Below are 20,130 nucleotides of genomic sequence, written 5' to 3' on the forward strand. Positions count from 1 at the left end.
CAGCAGCTTTAGTTATGATTAAAAAAGAATGTAGTCTTCACAGCACTGGCTCTCACTCATACGTGTGAACAACCAGAGTTCGCCGGCCGGGGTGGCCGAGCGGTTCTAGGCACTACAGTCTGGAACCGCGCGACCTAGGGTCGCAGGTTCGAATCCTGCCTCGGGCATGGTTGTGTGTGACGTCCTTAGGTTAGTTAGGTTTAAGTAGTTCTAAGTTCTAGGGGACTGATGACCTCAGAAGTTAAGCCCCATTGTACTGAGAGCCATTTGAACCATTTGAATTTGAACCAGAGTTCCTGGTACTGCATTGACGACACGAATGCATTTTGGCGAACGAATAAAAACTGAACAGAAGATGTTATTAATGGAGATTTATAACATGTGTTGATGAATTTTTTGTTGCAATGTTGCAAGCGCGTTTGTGCTAATGATACAAAATACATTTCAACCGTCAGCTGTTTATTGTCCCATTAGTCATTACCGATTTTGGTAATTAACCATCATCCAGGATGTAGAGTACAACAGATCAGTAAAAAAACATAAATACTCATCATTTTAAACCTTATGCAGATCAAGTTACTGAACAGAAGTCCAATCATTAATTGAGATATCGGCATATGGTGTTTGAAATTTTGATGAACTATAGTTAATAGTATAAGAAGACATTATTTGTAAGTAACCTTACCACAACTTTTTACGTCTTCGAGACTGGCCGTTTTCGTTGACATCACTTGGGGTTTTGGAGATGTTATTAACCTTCACCTTCAATTCTGAAAGGCAGCTACATGCTCTTGAAGTGGTCTAGAGTTTTCAAAAGTGAAAAGTTGTCGTAATTTTTGACACTGACGTAATGTTAACTTAGAGATGTGAATTACGTAGCGGTGATCATGACATTAATTGCCTGTGGTAATATCGCTGGCTGTGATATTGACGGATGGGAGCAACTGTCACTGCCTGAGATTGTGAGCAGATGTATTAATCACAGTCACACAGTTAGTGGCCGCTGGTTCTATTAAACAAGAACCTGCTAAGAGGAAGTATATCTTTGTAAGACGCGACGGTCATGTCGCCCCAGTCAGCGTTGGTAGAAGAGCTTGGAAAATCTCGTAAGGTTCAGACCTTAGCAGGACAAAGTTATTACCCTGAGTGAAAACTAGCTAAGTGAACGGAAAGACCAAACCGATCAACATATAGCATTAGAGCTGCTAAAAAGGTTGGAAACGTATTGCTACTGACGAATTACACGGTGAGGTCGATTGACGGCCACGATGAAAAAATAGTATGTCCACGTCGATCCTATGCACAAGTAACATGCAAAACAGTCATTTGGATAGAGACATACGAAAACTTATGGTACTGAATCTTATACTATTTTAAGAACCTAAGGCATAGATTAACGGGTTTACAAAATGCCACAGGGTTTTCGGTAAGTTACAGTAAATTTCTCTGCCGGGGGAAGATGGATAACAGAGTTTTGACAAATATTATTTCTGTCGAGACATATGGTTTCACACTTAGCAATGAAGGCAGTCTCTCAACATACTCATAGTGCACAAACGTCGGCTCCTTGCATAAAACTCATTGAATAATATTAGCATTTCCTATTGTAAACACATATTTTAAACTATAATATTATCTGCAATTAAGATGCAGGAAGAACATTAAATATTAGTGAAAGACTATTATATATACAATGTTAGTTGCCGTACAAAATGTACTGAGGTACGACGCAAATTTTTAATTTATGTGAAACATTTTTTGGCACCTGATGACTGTGAACCAAACAGACAATGAAATAAATATAAAATTGTAATCATTCTTAGAATCATCATGCTGTTGTTTATCAAACTCAATATTTAGACTATTGTGTAGAATACACTGGAAATCACAACTCTAAAACCGGTTCTTGTCCAGTAAAAACCCAATGGTATGCACGGACTGCGTTGTAAGAAACTTTAAATTTTGATATTGACATCATTGCTTGTTTTCTTAGTATGCATCAGATGTCAGAAGAAGATCCACATTGGCATAAATTACAAGAAAGATTCGATAAAGTCAATACAACGCTTTGTGCTGTACATCAACATGTCTCTCATTAAACATATTACGTTTGTTGAGAGACATCTTATCAGATGAAAAACAAAAGTCTTGAAATTTTTCAATACAATGTGTTGTATGGTAAGTAGCATCTGTGATGTTTTACGTACCTCCACCATAACGTCGTGAGCGCACCAACAGTATATGAAAAGCTGTAGTATGAGCTCAAACATGTACATGCAAACTTTGAGCACCGAAGAAAAGTCCTGGACATTCTGAAATAAGTTGCGTAAGTGTTAGATTTGTGCAACACCTAATAATAATAGTACAAGTGCTTAGAATACTCAGTCACCAAATGATTCTGTAATATAATAATCGGCTGAGTTACTTACCAATGCAGCCTGGAACAGATTCACACAAATTACCAATGTTCCCGCCGAGAACTGAACGAGGACTACGAAGTTGACTGTCTGCTCCAGGTCGTTCATGAAACTGGAAGCCGAATGAAAAAATTCCAGTACTGAGAAAAAGAACACCAAAGCACACCTTTTCATTAAAATTAGCTGTCTCTAACTATGGCTGTAATTGGTGTGCCACTTCAGCTAGCAATCTATCGCAAAACAGATCGCCGATCGACTACTTCTGGCACGGAATATTAGCCTCAACGCATCGTAAACAGTTCGTCACACACGAAAACAAAGACTGTTACAGTAAATGGCATCTGAAAGTCATCAAAGATCTTTAAAATATTTCACGAAGGACCTTACATTTTTGTTGGGAATCTATAAGTTACTCTGTTATATTCCTGGAGCACTGACTCAGTAAGCGATCCCAAGAACTGTTGAATCACTAGCAGCAGATCTCGTAAAAGTATTCAGACTAATTAGCAAGAGTGATGATTACGTTGTCAGTTACGCCAAGATTTTAAGCTTTATCAGTCTTTGGAAATGTATTCGTGGTATGAAGTCTTCAATTCTGTACTTTTCGGTACCCTTGAATGTGATCACACCGCTCCATGAAAGTATGAAAGCGACGTACTCGCGTTAGGCTCTTTGGCTTCCTCGATACGTGGTCTCTCTGGATCTCCAAGAACTTTCCGGTCTATAGTGCACTCCACGTCTCCTCTAGTCTTTCCGAATTTTAGAGCAGTGAGCCTTTTGTAAGAACAGATGATGCAGTTACTTTCAACTCGGATACCAAAAGGAATTTGCTGCTAACAACTACAGATTCAGATCGTTAGACAACATTCGAGAGATTTTGTGAAGCGGAAGTTTTCAGATGAGTTACCCTAAGCCTCTAAATTTGTGGTAGTTTTTGTTGCACTTCATAAGGACCATTTAATTCGAAAACAAATTCTGTAGAGTCCTTGGGAAAGCAACTATTTCTACCGGTTTTGTGTAAGAAAATGGTATACATTTGAAAATACACTCACCTTATCATCTCTTGGTGATCGATGATGCATTTACGGAGTTCGCTGTACAATGTGACCTCTTGCTGTTGAACAGGAGTTTTTGTAGGGACTACATCTCTGTTGAAATCCATTATTTTCCTTTCAGTTTCTCCAGAGGGTGAGCTATTAAAGGCAGCGTCGTCTTTTCGCCCCACATTGGCAACGCGGTTATTGAGAATCTTAAACTGGCCGGCCAGGTGAATCATGAGTGCACCGAAGAAGAGGTCCAGACCCCAGCTTGCGAAGAACCAGTACATTATGGTGAGGCACTGGAGGACGTAGCCAATCTCGAAAAGGGGTGACTTGTCTTGCCGTATGCCGTACCACTCCACCACTGGAAGGGTCCTTTCTGTCTCTCCACTGTCCATCACGAAAGGCAGCACAATCCAAGGCACCCCAACCAGATTTCCGTATGTCACAATGATGTAGGTCGAGTATTTATTCAGTTTGCTTGTTTGTACTAAAATAGACTTTGAATTTACATTTGGATCGGTAATCCGCTGTTGGGAAGCGACCAGTGCGTCCAGTTTGTTAACGAGCATGTAATACTTCGGCTTGTACATGAAGAAATGAGTCATTTTAATAATTCCAGCTGTTATAGACGTAAGGTTGCAGAAGACAGCCGTTATCATATTAAGGTTACCCCAGTAGTAATATAGCGACATAGAGTCCAATGCTAATACAGCCCACTGCGTTAAGTATATCCACGCAGTGTAGAAGGTGAACAGACCGTATGGACGCGTCGGCCATAGACCAGCCACTTTAAGTACACCAATATTCACGTCGAGCACAGAATGTGGGCCAGGCAAAGACGTCAACCTCTGGTCTGGTTCTGCAGACATGTTCTTGACATAAACAAGGATGTCCTGCGCAAGAGAAACGTCATTAATGAAGGAACTGTTGTTCAAATGTACTAGGTGGGAAATCTGCAAATGTTACATGTCGTACTCCTTTCGAAATGAATTATGGAATTATGCTACCAGCAAGTAATAGTGTACCCATTGAGGGACAGACTAACATCAACAATGTCTAACACACTCACTTGGAATGACAGTGCAGGTAATATATGACTTTATTTAAACTGTAAACTGAGGAAAAACTTAGAAATCAGAATTTAAGTTACCTTCAAATGTTTTTTAAACGTGTTTTTATTCCAGTTATTGACCACAACATGAATTCTTTAGACGATGACCGGTTTCAGTCCCTAATGACCATCCTCGGATCTATAATATACATATATATACACCTAGTGAGCAGTGTGTCTTTCAACATAATATGTTGCAATAATGACTGAATGGACGATGCGGCCTATTCTACACCTTACTTTAGATCTATATGACGATGCTATGCTGATTAAATTTATGTGTTTTCACGATCCCACTATGGCCTTATCACTTTACGACATGGTGTAAAAAAGGTACGTTTTACCGTATTTTCTGTACATCTTCCTGGTTGTATGGTAGCATATTGTGATACGTATTGCTGTATTATGTTGAAAGACACACTGCTCACTAGGTGTATATATTTGTATTCTATGGATCTGAGGATAGTCATTACGGACTGAAACCGGTAATCGTATAAAGAATTCATATTGTGATCGAAGACTGGAATAAAAAAAACATTTGACGTTATTGGATCGGTGTTCGTATACGCGACCATGTCGCAGATGGCGAAACTAAGTTACCTTGATGTCTGTCATTATTGGGACTGAAAACTTGACAGTAAATTATAGCACAAAATGGCGATCTCCAGAGCGTGCGCCTACAACCTCTTGAGTTATGACTCAGTGAACTAAACACATCCCCTGAGAAGAAGCCACTGAACATTTTGAAGCACATCATGTTGCGTAGAACTGGGACCAAGCTGTCATGTGACACTCCGCCATTGACTTGTGACGTTGAGGATTATGTGCCATTGGGTTGTATGGGATTAGCACAGTAAGATGAACTGACGTGCAGACAAGACACATTGGTGGAATGAGTTATTATTTCCAGACTACATCCATAATCATGGGATTTTCTACGCAGGGTGTGCACCGTATCTACAACATTGTGTGTACCATTTGTAGCCGTATAAAAATGCTAACCGACAGGGACCAAAGGGCAATGTCACGTCTTGTCGAAGGTAATTGGTTTGAAAGCTTACAGAAATTACTGCTATTAATGAATTAATCTCCGTCTCAAGTAGTTTGCCGGCGATCTTTGTGAATATAGCTGTTGAAATGGACGTTTAGAGTCAGGTACTTAGAATAGAACTACAGGTTTTCACCGGGCCAAATGACATAAAAGCCACAAACATAAAGTGAGATCTGACGAATCATGGTATTTAATCAGTAGACGAAGCAAAGCTTCGAATGAATCGAGAGCCCAACGAGGAGTATAAAAGTTAGCGAGTGGATAATGTAGTTCAGACGAGAGATTGAATTCACTTATCAGGTTTTCGTGAATGTGAACCACAATATTTACTTCTGTATTCTCGGTGACCTATTCTGCCCTTTCTTCTACGTCTTCATGGTGAATATAATGCGGATTTTCGAAAGGTGGTGACAGCTGTTATCATCGTGCTCCACACCCACGTTTATTATTTGACGATTGCTCAGGCACCGTATCATACCTGGACTGCCCGGAAAAATCACCCTATCACCTTCTCGCAGAAAGAGAGTGGGAATTCTTGGAACAATAAGTGAAAAGTAGCAGTCAATACTCCTGGTGATAGTCTCTCTCGGGATGTAATCAGCAATGAGGTGATTCCGATGGATACTGCACATCTGAAGAAACCTGTGAAATCGCTGGAACACGGCCAGTTTTTAGGATAATGTTCCTGTTAGATTCTTATCAAATTTTCCTTAGAAGGAAAAACTTCCTGCTGTCTTTTTTCCTATACTTGTGTGGCGTCAGCGTCGGCGATGGCGCAGTAATTAGGCTAACATAGTAGCCCATTGTGCCCCATACCGACGGGGCTGTGCAGTCGTAGGCAAAGAAACGTACTGTAGAACGGCGCCCTAGTAGCCAGGGATGGCTAGATCAAAGTGCAGCCACCTGGGGCGTACCTGAGATTGCAACTGCTTTTAAGTCATCCAGGACTCCTACGACGCTGATGACTCCACAACCGCCGTCGCCAACTTGTCGTGGGATCGGTACATGACTCCAACACGTCAAGGAACTTTATATTTTCAATGTACCGACCGTCTCTTACTTCCACACCCGGTGTTAGGCTGCTTGTGGATAGAATTCGCCCATGTCTACAACCCCTGCAGCGCCGTTTCTCTACTGTGGTGCTGCCTTCAGAAAACAACCTGCAGGGTAGCTTAGTTGCCGTCGTAACACCAGACATGCATCGTCTATCCTTATGCCTGTGTTTGCACAGCCCCGCAACTACTTGCCCTATATTGGCGATTCAAGGACGAGCTTGGCCGAAATCTAGATGTAATTACAATACGTTACATTCAGCTAGTACTAAGCCATTTCTCGATGTTAAGCATAGTATTTACTCATTACGAGCACAACCATGGTAAATCTCTGTTCTATACACGTCACTTATGTCATCATAGCCGAGCGGTTCTAGGCGCTTCAGTCTAGAACCGCGCGACCGCTACGGTCCCAGGTTCCAATCCTGCCTCGTGCAGGTTAGATAGGTTTAAGTAGTGCTAAGTTCTAGGGGACTGATGACCTCAGATATTAAGCCTTATAATGCTCAGAGCCATTTGAACCAGTTTGTCTTCATATTTTAGAGGCGTACGAAGGGAAGAGCTTCTTACTTGGCTCAGTGGTAGTGAGTATACCGTTATGACACAGGTAGCTTACCTACACTTCTATTTTTCTGAGGTGAAATCATGGCTGTTCTTGTCAAGACACAGGTTGCTGGTGCATAGGAATGAAGGATTCATTTAAACTGAAGTCAGACAAACTCAATGGAGGGAACGTCAATCCCTTAAAAGGGTACCCTTGTCGATTTTGAGTGCTGACATTAAACGTGGCAGTGAAGTATCTTGCACGTGATAGTGTGTTTAGCGGAATCGGCGTATCAACATGCGCCGTGACATAATGGCTGAACTAACCTATCGTTTTTCGTCGTGCGCACATCTACATAGTAAGTATTTCTGATTTGTTGGTGTGTCAACTTAAAGTCCTCAACGTGTCTACAAGAAACGCTGCAGCTCCCACACCCATATAAAACACGGCAAAAACAGTGGTCGTACAGATATCTGATGTCAACTTTGCCTCTCACAGCGTTTTTCATAATCGACAAGAAGTGCTGGTGTCAGTTCTGGTCCAAGAGACGGCATGGACGTTTTGAATAGGCCAACAAGACAGAAACTTGAAAACAGCTGGGACATGAGTTTCCCCTTTCGTGTACATCTTTCAAATAACTTCCGGGAATTCAACCAGGTAACACTTTCAGCGACCGCCGATATTTCGGCAGGAGAACACCCCGCCATTTTCAAGGCAAACTACAACGGACAGGCGACGTACATGCAAATATATAACCTCGGTTCTCGGACTGATGCAAGAAAGATAACACGCACACTGAACGCTAGTGCCACCAAAGATGACCACAGTCAGAGCTATCGATAGTGAGACTACGAACTCGCTGGTGAGGTAGCATTGACTCTGTCCCTATGTTTTTTGACGAGGGGGACATCCAGATTCCAAACAGAGTTTAAACAAAAACCTCCATCCCTGTTAACGAGGTTTCTCGCTAATTTAATCTCGACTGCCTCCTTAATAGCACTGTCCCAATGGCTGGACGTCCATGCCAACATTTCAGTGTTATTATATAACATGGGGTGACCAGTACCCAAGCAATGTTCGGCAATAGGAGATCTAATTGGCTGCTGTAATCGTGTGTGCCGTTTATGCTCAGTACATCGGTCCTCCACGATCCTGATAATTTGACCAATATATGCCATGCCGCAGCTACAAGGAATGCGATATACACCCGCCTTACGCAGACCAAGATCATCCTTAACAGAGGGACAGAGTTAATGCAACCTCACCTGCGAGTTCGTAATCACACTATCGATAGCTCTGACTTTGGTCATCTTTGGTGGCACTGGTGTTCCGTGTGTGTGTTATCTTTCCTGCATCAGTCCGAGAACCGAGGTTTTAAATTTGCATGTACGTCGCCTGTCCGGTGCAGTACGCCTTGAAAATGTCGGGGTGTTCTCCCTCCGAAATATCGGCAGTTATGCAAACTGGTCAAAAATTCCCATTCTGACTGAAAATGCAAAATTGCAAACTTGGGCTGAAAATACAAAGTTGTAAACTTGGACGGCCGATGGATGAACGTGTGACGAAGCACCGCAGTTTCACAATGCAGATGGCAAGAGGAGTAACCGGGGGACAGGTTGATGCCAGGACCTAAAGTCTTTGCGAATTCCATTTCGTATATGCAGTTAGATAAACACTTAACCTCGCAGACAGGCGAAGAACACTGTACTCAGATGTCAGCATTTGATGGAGGACGTGTAACTGCGACCAAAGAAGCCTCTAGGAGTTACGGGCGAATCGGTCGACATTTGAGTAGGAGTCGTGTCACTATTCAACGGTTTAGGCAGGAAATGGTGAACCATGGCCAAACACAGCGTCAAGAAGCAAGCAGTGGACTTAGAGAGACAGAAAGTGAGGACCGAGCAATAATGAGAGAGGAACACTGAGCCGTGGATTGACCAGTATCATCGATCGAGCTGGTGCTTCAGCGTTCACAAGAATCGTTAATAGGTGGTTCACAGAAAGGGGGCGCACCTCACTGTGTCCCTCACGCCAACTGCCATTGACGTATGCAAAACAACCAGCCTGTTTACAGAAGCTCACTTGGGGTGGTGACGGACACATTCAGATTTGAATCTCATTGGCTGGCGTAGTCTTCAGGAGTGGTGCTTTGAACTGAGCCAAGATGAACAGCGAAGACGCAGCTTTAGTCGCCCCGGACAGCAGTAGCATAGGAGCCCGACAGCCAGGAGCGATGCTCTGAGGTGCCACTTCATTTCAGAGCAGGGCCCTTTCTGTTGTCAACCGCCTCACCCTTACAGCAATACAGAAAAGCGGTACGCCCACGACATTCTACGCCTTGCTTTGTTACCTTCATGGGAAGCCACCTAGGACCTGCATTACAGCAAGATGATGCCCTTCCGTACACGGCGAGATTTTCTACTGCTTCTCTTCGTGCCTGATAAACCAACCCTTGAGCAGCAAGTTCGCCGAACATTGAGAAATTTTGGAGCAAATCCCAGCTCGGGATTTTGACTATGTAACGCTCCAGTTTCACAGAATTTGGCATGATTACCCTCTCAAAAATTACAAGTCGAGTAACTGCCTGCATAAGTGTGAGAGATGTAATAATAGTTCTGTTGAATAAATCATCCAATTTTTCTTAAATTGTAGCCATCTGTTTGTCTGTACATGTTCTCCACATCTACTGATTCCACCTCTCTCCTCCCCCACACTAGTAACACATTGTCATAATTCCTTCGTGGTGCTTCGCCGAATTGACGCTTTCGTCAGCTAAAGACGCGGCATCAGACGATATTTGCTTGTTTCCAGTTGAGAAGGACAAACTTTCTGTGGGTGCGCTGACGGGTTTTTCCGAAATTGTCGTGCATTGTTTCTATCCTTGAGTTCATACTGTTTCTGTTGTAGTTCAGTCCAAAGTCTGGTCTGATGTACTAATCCACGTTAGTATATCCTGTACTAACCTCTTCAAATCGGAATAACTCCTGCGACCCGTACGTACTGTATTTATCTCTTGGTCTTCCTCTACAATTTTTAACCGCAACATCTGTCACATTATAGAACTGATTATTCCTTGATGCTTAAGAATGTTTCTGTCAAGTTGCACCAAGAATTTCTTTTCTCCCTAGTTCAGTAATGTATCTCCTCTGTAGCCCATTACCCAACAAATTTTCTTTCTTCTGTTTACACACATTTTGCAAGCTCCTGCTATCTTCTGTGTTGGCCTGTTTATCGTACACGTGTTATATCTGTGCAAGGCTACACACCAGATACATACTTCCAGAAAATACTTCCTAACACTTAGATTTGTGTACTAAGCCAAACATGTGAGTAGATCTCTGTAAAATTGCATGCATGTCTTAGAATTATCTCACAGGAAAACACAACAGCATCATGGGAAACCAAGTACAATATCACAGAATCATGGAAGGTGGGGTATTACGAGATAAATGTGGGAGAAGTAAACTGGTAATGTATGATATTAGAGAAGAGATAGTTACAAGCTTACCAGATACAAGATATAATAGTAATTTCAAAAATGAGCAAATGCCTGACAGAAGTGAAAGTAATGCCAACGATTACTCTCAACAGAGAGTGCTGATTGTTGGAAGCGACATCGAAAAAATTCATAAAAGGTACATACGAAAAAAACAGCCAAAAATCAAGTGCTGGGAATTGGAGAATAGAGAAATCCAAGAGATAAACATCTGGAGATTACGACGAAGATGAGACGAAGAACACAGAGGAAGAATGATTGAGCTTCAAACTGGCTCTAGTCCGTGTAACGGAAGAAACATATGGAAGGATATATAAAAAGTCATGAACCAAAAACTTCACGATTTAATGAAATAACTGCAAAAGCAGTCAAGAAGAAGAAGAATGCACGGCCAGAATGTTTCGAAAACAGAACGGAACATAACACAGACAAATAGAAACGACTAAGTAAAGCAGCAAGAAATAAGAAAGCGTTGACTAACATCATGTCTTGAGAAAATCCGCAAAATAGAAGGGAATATTAAGGACGTCAGGAAGATATTTTACTGAGTATTCGGTAAGAGAAGGAAGAAAAAAGAAAATACTTCAAAACTCATCAACAAACGTGGAAAACCCATAATGGGAGGAAGAAATTTTGAAAGTAAGTGAAGAATACTTCACAATATCAAGGACAGAATTAAACAAATGCACGTAATGAGATAAAGAAAAGAAATGCCACCGTCACAGGCGAAATAGAATGACAAAATGTGAAGATTTTGTAGGGAGAGAAAGCTTTATTAGAAATGGAAAATGGCAAAGCTCCAGAAGTACATGAAATCACAGTGGAAATTATTAAATTCGCAGGACCTATTGTAATTCGGTGGCTGTATAGAACAATGAGGATAGTATGGATATAGGGAAAAATTTCTGATGTTTCGACAGACGTAATTACTGAACCTGTCTTCAAGTATGTTACAAGTATGTTAACAAGGCACTCTGTGGAAATTACAGAGGAATAGTACTACTGTGACACTGCATGAAGATTTACAAAAGATAATTTTTGCAGATAATCAGGGATATCACAGAACTACATGGGACATGAATTTTACATGTCATTTATCCAAACAGATGGGTTGTGTAAAAGAAACTGGAATTTCAGAAAGACCTTCGCAATAGCATTCATAACAATAAAAACGACTTGTGACGCTATTGCGAGGAAAAACAAATGGCAGAGTGTGAATGTACTAGGAACTTTGAAACGGAATGCTACTGAGAATATGAAACGTTTCCAAAAATCTCAGAGTTGTGACATTATACATGGCAAAATATCTGAATGACTTAACAACGAACAGAGACGATTGGCAAGGAAGTATAGGAAGATTTGGCAAGGGATAGCAGCAGATAATACGAAAGTCATACCAGATGCAGATGAGTTGATGATTTGGGAAGAACATGGGCAGAAATTGGACGAACAATTCAATACCTCCAAGAGAGAAATGGAAGAAGTAGGCATGGAAGTAAGTTCAACAAAAAGTGGAGTAATTAAGGTGAGCAGGAAAAATTAAAAAAGTGAGGGATGTAAGTTGTAATGGATAAATTATTAAAGTCTTCGGTGGTTACAAGTATCTGGAATATTAACCGGGACAGGAAGCATCAAGGATGAAATTTCGGAGAGACTAGAAAATTATTCGAAATTTTATTATTGTTGGTGCTCCAGAAATTACCTTTAAAACCGTCGATTTTGGTCCCGTAAGAGCGGCGTACTGAGTTTTATCATCAAGGAACTCTTAAATGCAATCGCAAATCTGGTCCACTACTCGATAAGGCCTCCTTGTTTCACTAAACGACAGAGACGATGCCGAATGCCTTCCGAAGTGAAGGAGCGCGACATCAACCACAGAGCGGCTCGCCAACCGTTGTGCGCTTGTGGCATCACTGTACAATGGGACCCTCGACTTGGTCGTTTCACAGGTCCAGGCTGTGTGTACAGCACCACGAAAAACGTATCTGCATGTGAAGACTACGAGAAGGACGGACGATACCAGATTACATTCGACGTCATCATAGGGGCCAGGCACCTAGCACGTTGTGGAATGCCACTGGGCACTAAAGATGACCACGTCTGGTTGACGTAGCTACAAATTTCAAGATCACTCGCTCCGTTTCATACTCGTTATGTCCTGTGGCTCTACGCTATCTTTTAAGAAGATGATGCAAGGCATACATTTTGTCCTAATTCTCTCAATACAAAAGGTGTTCGACAGTAACACTAGGCAATAAGTCCACCAGAACCCTCACACACTAAGGTCTGATCATAGATGCCGAGAGACTGCCTCCCTGTCACTACGTTTGATGACTGTAGTACAGAAATGAAGCAGCGTGGGGTGACGCGCCCGGGTCTGTTATCCACTCTCAGTTCGTTTCGACGCCCAGTTGGGTGAGAGTCAATCTTGCTGCCAGAGGTGGCAGTCCCGTAGACTAATTTTGGCACCCTTTCTGCAGCACAGTATAAGCACAAAAAAGTAAAACACCGTTATTCGCAGGTAACCCATTGGCACCTTTGCCACAATGCGAACTAATATCAGCTACTGTCAGTTGTTTGCTGGCGTCGTGTACCGTAGCGATCGCTTCCCACAGAGTGACGTCAGTTGGTGAGGTGTAGCGTCGACAGAGATGGACCTGTGGAGAAACTCCGCGGCGGCTGATGCACTGCGGTGCCCGGGGACCACGGACGCTCTCCAGCCCCGGGCCGTGGCCACTTTGCCATTCCGAACCACTCAGACGCCTGCCTCGGCGTTGCTGCTCTCCTGAGAGCGCTGTCGCTGCAGGAGGAGAAAGTGCACGTATACACATCAACGAGCACACCACGCAAGGTGGCCTTACTTACGTTGTCGTTCTTCCTATCCTCACAGAAGTGATCGAATTTTCTATAACACCAAATAAAGCTCTAAACAGTGGGTCTGTGAAGTAACTTGCTTTTCTTCTGCGATCAGTCACAGGCAGAACCATACGTTAGAAGGAATGGGAAAAATGCATCGGTCAGCTCTGTCTGACGTCACAGTACTGCAGAATTTTGGAAAAAAATTTTAAGCGCACGTATTGAGACGTTAATTGAGATAGAAAATCTCTGTAGGAATCAACGTGGGATTCCGCAAATAAAGATCTTATGATACGCATTTCGCCATTTCCGTCCACAGACTCAGGAAACATCCTATGCGCGGTTCCTTGTCGTCCAGTAGATGTTCGATAAAGTTCTGCACTGTCTCCTAAAGTGTGAAATATTCGATCAAATTTTTAACAGGAGAGAGGAGTAACTAGGAAACCGAACAGAGCGTAGGCAAATACACAGATGTAACAGTAACGCCGGCAGTACCGCAAGAAAGTGTCATATGACCATTGTGGCACACAATGTTTAAAAGTGACGGTTGCGGCTCTGTGAATCTGCTGCATAAAGAAAAGTCGCAACGGCACGAAATTGTATAATACTGGAGAGAAACCTGCAGATGATCGACGTGTTTTGTATATATATTTGACCCTCAACATACACAAATAAACTCTAAAGACGAAAAGAAACGACATTCCTCGACGTACTTATACTACTCTGGTGGTGGTGGTGGTGTGTGTGTGTAGGGGGGGGGGGGGGGCGTGAGAATATGTAGACGTGATGTACATGTACAGACGGACGTATGATTGAGAGAAATTGGATGATTCGTTCAAGAGAAAGAGCTTCACAAGTTGAGTAAGTCAATAACGCATTGGTCCAAGCAAGCACGCAGTTACTCGATTGCCCTTCATTGAAAGTTTTTGAGTGTCCTCCTCAGGGACATTGTGCTAAATTCAGTCCATCTGGGGCGTTTGATCATCAAAATACGGAGTTGGTTAGAGGACGCTGCCCTTAACGCTCAATTGGAGAGAGATCCGGAGACCTTGTTGGCACAATTGGAGTTGGGCAAGCGCTAATATAAGAGTAGAAAATCTCGTAGCGTGATGGCGGACATTATTTTGCTGATGTCGATGTCCTAGATGCCTTGTCGTGATAGGTAACAAAATGGGGGTAGATTATCGTCGACGTACTGCTGTGCTTTCAGGGTGCCGCAGATGACCAACAAAGTGGTCCTGCTATGACAAGAAATGGCAACATAGGCCATCACTCTCGGCTGCCAGGCGTATGGTGGCCGATAATCAGGTTAGCATCCCACCGTTTTTTCGGGGCGTCTCCAGACACTTCGTCGGCTCGCAATCTCAGTGACGTCAGTAGACCTGTGTTCAGTGGTGAGACCCACTTCGAAACTAGCCCCGATGTATAGCGAAGACGTGTCTAGAGACGCCCTGGACAGCGACGGGATGCCAACTTGAGTATGGCTGCTGTACTGCCTGACATCCAGGAGTGATGATCTGGGATGCTACTTCTCCTTGCAGCAGGCCCCTTTGGTTTTCATCCGCGGACCCTTACAGCACAGCGGTGCCTCGACATATCTCAGTTTCCATTTCTCTCGTGGCAAAGCATCGTGGTCTTTTATTTCAGCAATAATGCACACCCGCACATGGTGAGAGGTTCTATTGTTTTCCTTTTAGCTTGCCTTACCCTTTCTTGGCCATCAAGGTCGGTGGAATTGTCCCCCCCCCCCTGTGCCCCCCCCCCTCCCTCCACAAGGGAGTACTTTTACAGCATTATGGGCTGTTCCCTCCAACCGTATCTGTACTTTTATGATGTAATGCCGATACAAAAGAGTCACATGTTGGCACCTGTTACTGTCCTCCAAAGTAGTCACCAGCGTTGTGTAGAACCTGTTGCCAGTGATGTGGAAGGCATAGTATACCGTTAGCAGAGCCTGTTATGTTGATGGTGCGAATGGAGCGGTCTACAGTTATGGTGACTCTCGTGTACGACTATGATGGTGTTATCCTAACGCATTACCTTCCTCCACGGCAAACCTTCAATGCTGAATACTACTGTTCGTTTTTGGAGCATCACCTGCGACCAGCTTTGCGAAAGAAGCGGTGATACTTTCTGCGCAACCCACCCATCATTTTGCACGACAATCCGCAGGTGGATACAGCGCAAGTTGTTGCTGCTCTGTTTGGTCGATGGGACTGGAAAATACCGTACCATCCACTATACTTCCCGGACTTAAGTCCCTGTGAGGTAATTTGGCGGGAATCGCTCAGAAGATCAGACAAGAACTCTGTCAATCAACACCAAACCGAATAACTGGTTACATAAGGGCCAGCAGTTAACCGATGTGTTACTGACGTGCCCAATTTGTGATGTTCTTTCTCTTCAATAAATCATCAATTTTTTTCTAAAATTGCAGTCTATGTGTGTCAGTACATGTACATCACATCTACCAACTTCCATCCCGTTCCAATTTTTCCTTCGTGGTGCGTGGATTTTGCTTGTCTGAGAGCATATAAAGCATAAAAATAAAAAATAACAAGAAATACAATCAAAGACTGACTATGAACACCTACAACATGAAATGCCTGTTACGCAACCTGAGACTTAAGCACTACACATCACTCATGCGACCAGAAGCCCTGTATGCCATGAAATGTCTTTGTATGAATCGGACACATCTGATGGAGAAATCGGAAGTCAGAGAGAGGAGAATCCTCAGGAAGATCCTAGGCCCAGTAGAAGAAGCTGGGGAATTCAGAAGGCTGCATAACTCGGTGCTCTACGAACATATCGAGAGTCTCTCTGACTGTGCAAGAAAAAGAAGGGTAGCTTTCTATAGCCATGTTGCAACACTGCCGCGAAACAGATTGACCAACCGTCTGTTCACCTTGTGGCAAAACAAGAAGGTTCGCACCACTGGGCTGACAGAAACCGACATGGACATTAAAGAACTGGGAGTAATTGATCTTCAGAACAGACAGTCTGTGAGACACACCCTGAAGGAAGTCCGAGGATTTCAGGAAATGCCCTGAAGAAAAGGTACCCCCTGGACAGAAGAAAGAAAGGAGCTACACTGACAGAGGATGCGACAGTACTGGGCAAAGATCAAAGCCCAACAGTTGAACAAGCGTGGTCCAAAGTAGGCCTATTCGAAACAAGAAGAAGAAAAGAAGTTATCAGTGGCAAGAGTGCTCTGATGGCAGTGAAACAAATTTCAATACATACACAACACGTTTATGACAGTACGAGAAATATTCTAAAGTATCGTAAACATGGCCACTTTGCAAGTATCTTCGCATGTAAGACTGAACTTTTAAATATGAAACTAAAATTATCCAATACGTTTCCTATGGGGAATGTTTGAGGAAATGGGAGAGAGGGATAACTTTGTTGAAAGTGGGTTTAGTGAAGTGACGTGAGAGGATAGAGGACATTTTATGTCGATACATGTACACTAACTGCAGCACAATCGGCAAATGTTACTGAGAAAGTAGGTTATTGAGAAAGTAGGTAGCAGATTGTGTTGCTAAGTGAAATATTTGGTTTCCTTTTAACGAATCCAACGTCAACCACCGCTCTGTATGTTATTTGTCCACATTGCAATCTGACAATGATGCAACAAAGGATATATCTGAAGACTGATGATAGTACGGTCTCCTATGGGACAGCAAGCCTACAATGAAAATTAGATGGAGATGGGAGTGAATGCAAATGCTTTAAGACACAGATAGTGTAGTTACAATGACTGAAAATATCGCATCAGATATAGGGACAGGTTACTGCGATACGTGCTGCAGCATACAGAAAACTTCACTGGGAGCTGTAGGTGATGAAGGAGGAAAACAGTGCAACAAACAAAGATAACGAATTGGGTGGATTTTGGAGATCTGCAGGAGGTGCACAGAGTTTACTGCCGGGGAAGGTGGTGGTACTTATTGACAGGGATAACCTACATTTGCTAATCCCATTTCGGCATTTCGCCTTTCTTTTTCCCCTTCACCACGAAAACAAACACACGCACATACACACACACAGACACACACGTCTAGCGACAGGCTGCAAATGGCGAAATCCAGTGACTTGAACGGCTTTGAGCAAGGTGGTTGCGGGCGGAGCCCGAAAACGGGCGTCTCGGAATGGACGAATATGGTCGTTTGTTTGCTTACTGTTGTGAGCATGTATGGAAAATGGTTGAAGGACAGCGATCACGATGATTTAACCGATCAAAGTCGTAATTTCGCGAAATTTCTGTGCAGACATCGTTTCTCGCATATATCAAGGAGAATGTGCTAAATACACAAGGTGTGCAACGTTAAGTGATTGTCAGCATTGCATACTTTGGTACTGATGGAACACTTTTACGTGCCCCTTAGAGGAAGACGCTGGGAGCGTAAACTTGCGATCGGATCGTAGCACATTGGCTGCTGACGACAAGCCTCGTCTTTCTCCCAGAGCAGCCAACTTATACATTATAAAAGAAATGAATATGTAATGCATTAATGCGTAGCAGATGTGACAAAATACTTTATGGTCAATTTCTAGAACGTCCAGGTACAACCTCGTCACTCATTTGTGTAAGTAATATTAACAATCGCTACACATAACACTGCACACGGACCAACACTATATTCACAATGGTTATGGCGAATAATACTGTTTCGAAGTTAAGGGCGAATAATACTGTTTCGAAGTTAAGGTTGGCGTTGACTAGTTAAGCATAATCTAATTAATAATAATGCTGTTAATACAAATGTAATGGAAAACTTGAAAGTATAATATGGGTGAAATGGAATTTTTTCAATATCCCTATTTAATCCTAAACGATTATTAGATCCTGTTTATTCAAGAAAAAATAAATGAGAACCTAAACATACGGGAGCGGCACGAAGTTAGGGATCAAGTGAAAACGAGCGATCAGTACAATAGGCCACTGAGAAAACTTTTAGTTTCAGTACCGTCAACTGTGAATGTCAAGCCACGGTACGTCATTCTCTGCGGAACTGATGACACTTTATTTATGGGCAAAATAGCTTCGGAGAGATAGCTTCTATCTTTTCTTCCCGTCTCAGCTGATATGACTGGGTCTTAAATTAACGATAACTGTACCGCCATGTAACATTTTTTACCGCTCGAATGAAACGCGGTAAGTAGCCTATAGGCTACTCATGGTGAGCATGTGACATCTGCGTCAGCTGCTTCTCCCAAAAATCGAGCGTCTATAAACACGAGGTTTGCGCTAGTCAGTTTATCTTCTCAGTCCGTAGTAGGAAATATATTGGACGTAATTGTAATATGTGGTATTTAAATCACCACATCTTCCGGCCACGAGTGGCAACCGGGACCACCCGACCGCCGTGTCATCCTCGATGGAGGATGCGGATAGGAGGGGCGTGGGGTCACCACACCGCTCTCTCGGTCGTAAGATGGTAATGTTAACAGAAGCCGCTACTATTCGGTCAAGTTGGTCCTCAATTTGCATCACGAGGCGGAGTGTACCCCGAAAAATGGCAACAGCGCATGGCAGCTTGGATGGTCACCCATCCAAGTGCCGACCACGCCCGACAACGCTTAATTTCTCACGGGAACCGGTGTTAATGTAGTATGCAGAACATTCAATTTTGATAGCTCTATGTTGATAGCTCTATAAATTTGATCACTGACATATTTTGTTTTCGGGGAAGTAGAGGTCAGCGTTAGTCACAAAAGTTAGCTATCATGTCTGGTGTAATACACATTCTAACAAAAAAAATAATTAGAACAGAAGGTGGACCCCTAATTTCCGTTCTCTTTAGTGACATCACAGGTGAAAATGGGAAAATACTCCCATAGAAGATAAGCAATGATGACGAAAGTGGGGGTGTGCACTCTACCATTTCCAGTACCAAAAAGGGAGACTGTGGAAATTATTGGTGACAGTAACAAAGCTGATTAAAACTGTGTTCTTTACAAGTCTTCGAACAAAAATAAAAAGGCTCGTTTCTCATTTGTAGCACTGGACACATTCTGTAAAGATTGCAGTGCAGTAGAGAGATAACGGGGAGGGTATTGTTGTGAGGGTAGCCAGTGGATCGTGCCTTAGCTAATTCGGTTATTATCATCCGCAAAGGATGTATTCGAATTTAACTGCTGGCCCTGCAGGCAGATTTAATCTGTCAGGATGTTTCAGTGCATCCCATATTACGCTACAAAGTGTGAAGTAACGAAACAATTGATTTGGAAAAAATCATGTACACCGGTGCAGCGGGTACTTTCACGAGCGTATTCGACTGCTGGAGTGAAACAACGAACAAGGCCCGATACTTACGTCTAAAAGCCACTGTACCGTCACACCATGTTCTAAACACTGTAAGCTGCTTATATAGTACGGCACTACTAATTACCGTTTAATAAATGTCGATCGACTTCCCTTTCGTAAACCGTCGCCGTGCTGAAATGTCGCAACATTTGGCACCTGCGGGCACCACACAGGACGTGCGGAGAACAGCGCAAACGCTCAGAAATGAATAATTGGTTGTGCGGCACACGACATGTGCCAATCA

General features: G+C 42.9%; 1 protein-coding gene across 1 annotated transcript in view; it reads right to left on the reverse strand.

Annotated features, from left to right (window-relative positions):
• The window catches only part of LOC124616159 (odorant receptor Or2-like), a 34,296-nt gene extending 14,387 nt beyond the window's left edge, over positions 1-19,909 (reverse strand). Inside the window, exons 1-4 of the mRNA XM_047144439.1 lie at positions 19,896-19,909; positions 3,470-4,353; positions 2,430-2,529; positions 2,208-2,312 (exon numbers count right to left, since the gene is read on the reverse strand). Coding sequence (XP_047000395.1) covers positions 2,208-2,312; positions 2,430-2,529; positions 3,470-4,329 — 1,065 coding nt within the window. The 5' untranslated portion in view covers positions 4,330-4,353; positions 19,896-19,909. The remainder of the gene's footprint in view (positions 1-2,207; positions 2,313-2,429; positions 2,530-3,469; positions 4,354-19,895) is intronic.
• Positions 19,910-20,130: the final 221 nt, after the last annotated feature.

Source organism: Schistocerca americana, chromosome 5 (genome assembly GCF_021461395.2).
Source record: "Schistocerca americana isolate TAMUIC-IGC-003095 chromosome 5, iqSchAmer2.1, whole genome shotgun sequence".
Lineage (NCBI taxonomy): Eukaryota > Metazoa > Arthropoda > Insecta > Orthoptera > Acrididae > Schistocerca > Schistocerca americana.